Raw genomic sequence first — 7500 nt, forward strand, 5'->3', positions numbered from 1 at the left:
ACTCTGAAATAGTTTCTGTCCTTTTCCGTTCGTTTGCTGAGGATTTGATTGTTTTCTCTTAAAACTCGTGCGATTCAAGAAACATTAATTGCCTAACTGGTGAATTCGACAGTAAATTTCGCTGGAAAAATCGTTATCGCACTCATTCGTTCGTGGTTCATGCGATCAGTCGCTTTTCGGGTGAAATTAACCATGGAATTCACTAGTTAGGCAGCAAAGAAAATGACGTCATTAAGCAATATCCGAGAAAACCAAAACGCAGACAATTCCAAAGCCTTTTATTTTCACTACTTCTACAGCCAGTAAGAATAAACAACCCAGGAGCTCAGCTTTTAGGCTTGGCTAAATCTATGTATTACAGAGCTCATAAATATGTTTCAAGAATTCTTCAAGAAGAAGTCAGATTTTTTGCAAGGCAACCATTTTTTAAAATTATATTGCACTTAATCGCTATCTTGAAGTGCACAAAGGTAAAATATTCTTCTATCAGTTTCTGAGGAATGTTTGATTCGTTGGGTTTCTTTATTATGATTATTTCGTTAATTGTTCATATCTTTTGTTCGACACCTTTTTCTTTGGGCTCTTCATTCACTCCATACCGTAAGTAAGTGTGTTTGCAGTCTCTCACTGACATTATTGAGCTTGTAGTAGTCAACTAGCTCCTGGTGAAGAAAGCAGAAGATACGCAGTGAATATTGGAGATATCATTGACGTCACATATTGTCATTAATATGCCAACCAGAGCCTCATTGGCTGTCGAAGCAAAGGATCTTTTGTTCCTGTGGTTGACACATTTGAATAACAAAAGCAATGTTTGTAAACAGATATCTTCCCTATAAATTGTGACCTAACAATGAGTTTGGACAAACCGGAAATCTCCGCTATCTAAACGAGCATAAAATTTGAGGCCATCAAAGAAAAATTATCCATCTTACTGGTTAAAATGAATGATTTTTCAGCTAACAGTTCAAGTTTTACTGACCGATTCGTTTCGTTGTTAAGAGTAAAATTTGACCGATTCTCAGAGACTTAGCTTTCAGTTAACACCATGCGAACCCTCCAAAATAGCTGTGGGAATTTGACAGCTCACGCCGTACTGCAAATAATGCGATTTACCCCCAATTATTTAACCCTAACTCACAACTATTATTTTTATTCGAAAAAAGGTCACCTCAATAGATCGAAAATGAAGCCCTTCGCTTAAGTAAAAAGCTTCTTCGATTTTGATGTGTGCCACTCTGTTTTGAAATCTGTGCAAAAAGAAGAAAATATGTTATGCTCAGCTAACTCCATGAGCTGCCTCCATTCAAATCTTGGCCGTCCCTTGTTAGGAGCAACAAAGGGAAACGAAATAAATGAAAAGAAGGAAAAAAACCCTTGCAGAGAAAATTAAGGAATATCCACCAGAGTGCGTTGTTTAGCTTAGGGAAAGTTAATTCTAGCCTTGATGCGCTAAAAATATAAATTACATTAGGTAAACTAAAGCGACAAAAAACGCGACCGAAGAGTTCACGAAATTGAAAACGGAATGGAACAAAATGCCAAAAAGACCACGCCATCATTAACCAGATAAAAGCGAAGGCAATTTTGTTTGCGAAAGGAAACTGTCAACTGCGTAATTCACTTTACCGTTCACTCAAAAGAAAATAATATCTTAGGAACTTCTAATGGCAGACAATCAAAAGCACAAAGCCGTACCTTCTTCCTAAATCAAGTCTTACTTTGCCAGACAGCAAAAAAAAGGTGAGTATCTCTATTTATTTAGGCGTTACCCGCGAAAACTTGCGTCCATCTTTTTTTCCCTCGTAAACACCAAACGTGAGCACGTGATCTAATCAAAATGAGTTGCAAAAGTGATCAAAGTAATAATCTTGACCTGGGCCCGGTTTTTCGAAAGCGGATTACCTTAATCCAGAATTAGCGTAAACTTTTGTTTTATGTTTTCAACTTTTTGGTGAAAGTTTCCTTTGCTTATTTTTGTTTTTTAAGATTGACTTCTTCTAATGTAAAGTTTTACCGAATATCAGCCTTGAACAGCATTTGGGAGTAGAGAATAAAACTCCTTTGTTAATTTTTAACCTAAGATTAGCGTTAACCGGCTTTTGAACAACTGGCCCCTGGCCTCTGAACGGTATTCTTTGTATGTTTTGGATATTTCAACTACAAAATGGATTGTGAACGTTGCTAAAGGCTGAATTGTTGTTGTTTGGCGACTAAATGCAAACACTATCAAGGATATTTTTCCACTTCATTCAGGTTGGGAGTTAACAAGCCAATTGTTGTGACAAGCAGTAAATAACAATGTACCAACCTCTTTCCCAGAGTCTCTCTTCTCTGCCTCCATTGACAAAGGAGGCAGAGAAGAGAGACCCTGGAAACGAGGTTGACAATGTACATGGACAAATGCTTACTCAAGTACTGTCTACATTAAAAATTCTTTTAATTACATTTTGCAACGATGCCTGAGTTCTGAGAAGAAACAAGTTAACAGAAAATGTAAAAGCCAGTTGTTGTGACAAGCAGCAAATGAATTGACCAACCTCGTTCCCAGGGTCTCTTTTCTCTGCCTCCATTGACAAAGGAGGCAAAGAAGAAAGACCGTGGAAATAAGGTTGACAATGTACGTGGACAAATGCTTACTCAAGTACCGTCTATATTAGAAACTCCTTAATTTGCAATAGGCGAAAATGTTGACTTTTACTAGCGACATTCGCAAGAATCAAGACCCAGATTTAGCAAGTGAACTGATTCTAGGATGCTCGGGCTGACGTTAACAAGCATAATTTAGTTGATAATTTTTTTCGATGTTACTTAATTGTATTTAACTCTTTTTTTACATTTGATTGAGCACAAATATGTGCAAAGTGTGTTCCTTACTTGACGGACAAGGCATATCCTCCGGGTCTACTGACACTCTCTCTTATTAAGAAAGTGCCATCGCTTTTGGTGCTCAACATCTGTTGTACCTGCTCTCTGTCTTTCCTTCCTGTGAACCTATTCAAGGGATTAATGACCAAGTGTTGGGTAAATAAACGTGGCCATGACGTTCCCAGGTTTGGCATTATCCTTATGTAAACCAAAATGCGAATACAGAGAAGTGAGGAAAAACCTTTCTTAATGAAGTTTTTTTTTTCGGTTGGGTTAAGCATGCATTAGGACGAATCAAAAAGTGACCTTTGCTTTTTCACAGCATTGTTCGTGTACTATCGTTTTATTCTCGACAATTTGAAGTTGACGTTTTCACGCTAATACTGGTTCCAGAGAGGACAGAAAAAGGATTACACACACAAAAAATTGCAGGACAGGACACCGTTCTATTTACTCAGTGTAGTTTTTAATGGGAGTACCTTTTTAAACACTGTCTTTTGGCCATATGGCGCAAATCAATATTACGAACACAGGGAACAAACATCGTCCTGTGTCCAGCTAACTTACCAGTTGAAATTCTTTAAGGTTGCATTCAAAGTTGAAGGTGGAGGTGTTGGGTGACTTCTGTAAAACAAAAGAAAAATTAGGAATTTGATACTTGGCAAAAAGACCAGCGCGTTCTGACGTCCCTTTGTCGCAGAAAAAGGTAACACCATTCAATGCAATGCACAATAGTACATTTAAGTAGAGTACACTACAGTTCTACCTTTAGACGATCCTCTAGGGGTCCGTCAAGTCCACTCTTAGGGGAATTTAATCCAAACGAGTCACGTAGTATAAAATAAACAACAGACGCATGCAAGAATATAATTATATAGTTCCAAAAAAAAAATAATAATAAAATAATTTAAACATTCGCTATCTGCATAAAATTTGAGAAAAAAATCCAGCTATTTCAAGGTAAGGTCCGCTTGCTTATGCGTATGTTAGAGCTATATTTGTATTACTTATAGTTGATTAGTTTTCCAGTGATATCTAATTTGTCAACTTAAAAACCAACACGCATAAGAGCTATTTTCCGAAAGACACCTTTAAAGGTCTACGGCAACCTTTATAAAGCGTTCACGGGGATTCCCATAATCTCAGCCCTAACAAAATTCATGAATGCAATATACCTCATTACAAAATGGCCGCCATTTTAGTATTCGTTTGTTTGCTTGCAATTTAGCGCTTTTGCCTCTTAAACTTAGAACAGACCATTCTACAGTTCTGGGCTCAGTTACCAGGCCTTTGAAGCCAGGCTGGAGTTGAGTTTGCTTTGATACAAACCTCACTGCCTTTCTCGTGTAGATCATGTAGTTGTGATGCTAACAAGCTTCTATTTACATAAGAAAAGCAGTGAGGTTTGTACCAAATTAAAAAAGGCATCGCTTTCATTCAAATGCCTGGTAACTGAGCGCAGAACTTTAAAATGGGGTATGACTAGAATGGATACTCCAAAATAAGGTGAGACACATCCTGACACATATAGATCAGTAAGATTTGGCGAGTATCTATTCTCGTCAGAACCCTGTAAAATGGCCTATTCATAAGAATATTTAACCTTGAATGGAGCAACAAGGGCTAATTTGAAAACAAACAAAAGAATACTGAAATGGTGGCCACAAGGTGTATTGCTTATGTGGTTTCCTCCCACAAATTGTACTCCGCTCACTCCCACTACTGTAGACTAGTTATCGATACTTTCATTTGAACAATTCAGTCAGGCACAATAAATAAAGAGCGTTACATCCTGGTCACACATGTTCGAGCTTGGATGTTACACTTCTATCAAATAGGTTCACTTACTCTTCTCTTATGGTTGTTTCTTCATAAGGGGATGTTGCTTCAGCGGTCTGCAAGTTAAAAACATGTGAATTTACCGATCTCTTGTGTGCTCGTAAAGTGTATTCTTTTAATACAACTCTCCTCCCATAATTCCAACAGTATTTCGTTTTACCATTAACGAATTGATCGAAGCAGGTTTTCTATCAGGTGTTAATTAACAATTAGACCCGTAGCCCTTGCGGGCTAACGTGATCCAAGTGTGGTGTTTTGTACAACACTGAAATCAAATGGAAAATTTCCTAGTAACTTATGGGTTTAACAAAGACAGAAGAAATTGAACAAGTTAAGTAGATCTGTGATTTCTGTTGTTTGGCTATTTATATTTATTTCTACTCAATTCTGCACAGTCTTCAGGTAACAATTGGAAATTGTTTCATCTCAATCTACCATAAACTCAATAGCAGTCCTGCGAACGACCTCAGGCAGTGCAGGAAAACAGCTTTCGAAAGGTACGCTTCCACACTACAGTGGCCACGGCTTCGACCATTGATAACAAACTGAGCCTTACAGGGATGGCAGATCGTAGTTATGTCAACCGCAAATTTCATTATTCCCCTGCGTCCGAAAATGACGTGGAAATAAACTTTGTTCTCGTAGGATATTGTGCTTCGAATATTTTGTGGCTGACGACAGTCGTGTCAGTAGACCCAGGGAAATAAAAAAAATTGCGGTTGACAAAATATGGGAGCAAGTTTTATTTGCATCAGTAATGTTAATCCCTTGAAGGCTTGATAAATACAGTTATGATCGCGATGAGCCTACTACGTACAAGTCCTATTAACTAGTAAAAGCGGCATGAATGCGCAGAAGTTTGTTCACTACTGCTTTCATTCTCGCATCTTTCAACGCTTTCCGGCCTCTGGAATGTGTTTTTGAAGTTTGTCAACAGGAAGGAGGCGTGACTGTGATTGGACAACACGACTGAGTCATTGTCATGTCTGGACCCAGGAGAATAAAGAAATTTGTGGTTGACAAAACTACAGTCTGCCACCCTGGTAAGGCTCAGTTCGTTATCAACGGTCGAAGCCATGGCCACTGTTGTGTGGAAGCGTACGTTTAGAAAACTGTTTACCTTCAATATTGCCTGAGGTTGCTTGCAGGACTGCTATTGCGTTGATGGTGGGTTGAGATGAAAGTTCAATCTTTGTCAATTGATTGTTATGTGGAATTGTAAGCGTGGAAACATTTTATCCAGGAATATTTGACTCAAATTGGTGGCACCTGAGAATTTAGTCTCTTTATTTTATTATACTGTTGACAACCACGAAATTGAGAAATGGCTTAAATTGCGTCGGATCTGAAAAATAACCACACATGAAAGACGCTACACACGATGGCAATAAGGTTAGGCTTTTTAATTGAGAATTTTTTCATATAATTATCTACTTAAGCTTTTTATCGGGATTCCCATACAAAATTGTTATATTTTTGTCGGCCATGCTCACACTAAACTTGGGGCGCCTGTGTTGACATCAACATCGTGCCGCTCCACTTGATTAATAGAAGTCACAGACTGCAGAAATTGTAGTGTTTTTACGATGACATTAACTATAATCTTTTGTTGAGAATTCGAAATTTAGAGTTTCATATAAACTTATTTTTTCTTCATGTCTTTGCCTTGCCTTTTAAGTACCATGAAATTTTGTGGGACTTTTATTTTGCGGATTGGCGATTATTTGAGGTTTGCAGGAACAAATGTTTACGGCGCGAATTGACTGAAATTTCCGCTGAGAACTAATTTTTGCGGTTTATTTTCAACTTCTATTACCCCTTTGTTCGGGAGAAATACCGTGCGACGTTATTGTGTTTAAAGACAGGAGGAAACTAATAGACCTTATTCACGATGGCCGCCATGTTGGATTTGCTATTATCATATAAATTAGCTACACACTTCTGAGGGGGCAAACAACACAAGTTCGAGAGGTTTTAACGAACATCTTAGCCACACAGACGATTTTTTTTCACGTTCATTGAATGTTTTTCACTTAAGTAGTAAAATAAAATGATTACACAAGTTATTTCGATGTTTTTTTCAGTGAAAAATGAGGAGATAAAGTAGTAGAAAGTCAAAATGTCGAAGGCAATCAAAGATATAAGGTTATCATAAATGGGACTTAATTCTAAACTCTAAAATGTACTGTTAGCAATGTTATTTCAATATTTCGACGAGCCGACTTTTCCGCAATTTGCCTTTTTTTCCAATGTTTGCCCCCAGCATAACACATGGCTAATTTGCATGACAATTTGAAAACCAACATGGCGGCTATCATGAATAAGGCCTATTAGCAAAAATTCCGGCGGACAATTACGTAACATACAATTTATTCATTTGCAAGGTGTGACAGTTTGACTTATATGAGTCAGCATATTTATGATTGTCCTGCAGTTGTTGTTTCGAGAGATTACGTACAGTAAAACCAGACTCGGATAAGGATAGTTTCGAAACGGAAAATTTGCAACAGTGGTTTCGCAGTCAAAGTTGTCGAACATTTGAAGCTGAAAGATTTCCAGAGCGAACGATTGATGAAACTCCTGCCCAGACCCCTGCAAACCTCGTTTTTCAAGCGGGTCCGTCACGTTTCCTTTACTTCACTCCAGAAAGGAAAATGGAAACTGGAACTCACAGCCATTTGGAGCGTATCACTGTACCAAAGTTTAATGGCGATAAAACCAAGTTTGAACGTTTCTGGACTGCAACTTCCAACAGCGTAGACAAAGGCTGCGAATCTTCAGAAATTAAAATGC

The 7500-nt window shown here is 38.0% G+C and overlaps 1 protein-coding gene across 1 annotated transcript in view; it reads right to left on the reverse strand.

The window, feature by feature from the left end:
* Positions 1-261: 261 nt before the first annotated feature.
* Positions 262-7500, reverse strand: part of LOC138050346 (E3 ubiquitin-protein ligase TRIM56-like) — an 87714-nt gene continuing 80475 nt past the window's right edge. Inside the window, exons 3-7 of the mRNA XM_068896698.1 lie at positions 4717-4763; positions 3436-3492; positions 2878-2994; positions 1172-1250; positions 262-662 (exon numbers count right to left, since the gene is read on the reverse strand). Of these exons, the coding sequence (XP_068752799.1) occupies positions 585-662; positions 1172-1250; positions 2878-2994; positions 3436-3492; positions 4717-4763 (378 nt within the window). The 3' untranslated portion in view covers positions 262-584. The remainder of the gene's footprint in view (positions 663-1171; positions 1251-2877; positions 2995-3435; positions 3493-4716; positions 4764-7500) is intronic.

Source organism: Montipora capricornis, chromosome 6, assembly GCF_036669925.1.
Source record: "Montipora capricornis isolate CH-2021 chromosome 6, ASM3666992v2, whole genome shotgun sequence".
In the NCBI taxonomy this organism is placed as follows: Eukaryota; Metazoa; Cnidaria; class Anthozoa; order Scleractinia; family Acroporidae; genus Montipora; species Montipora capricornis.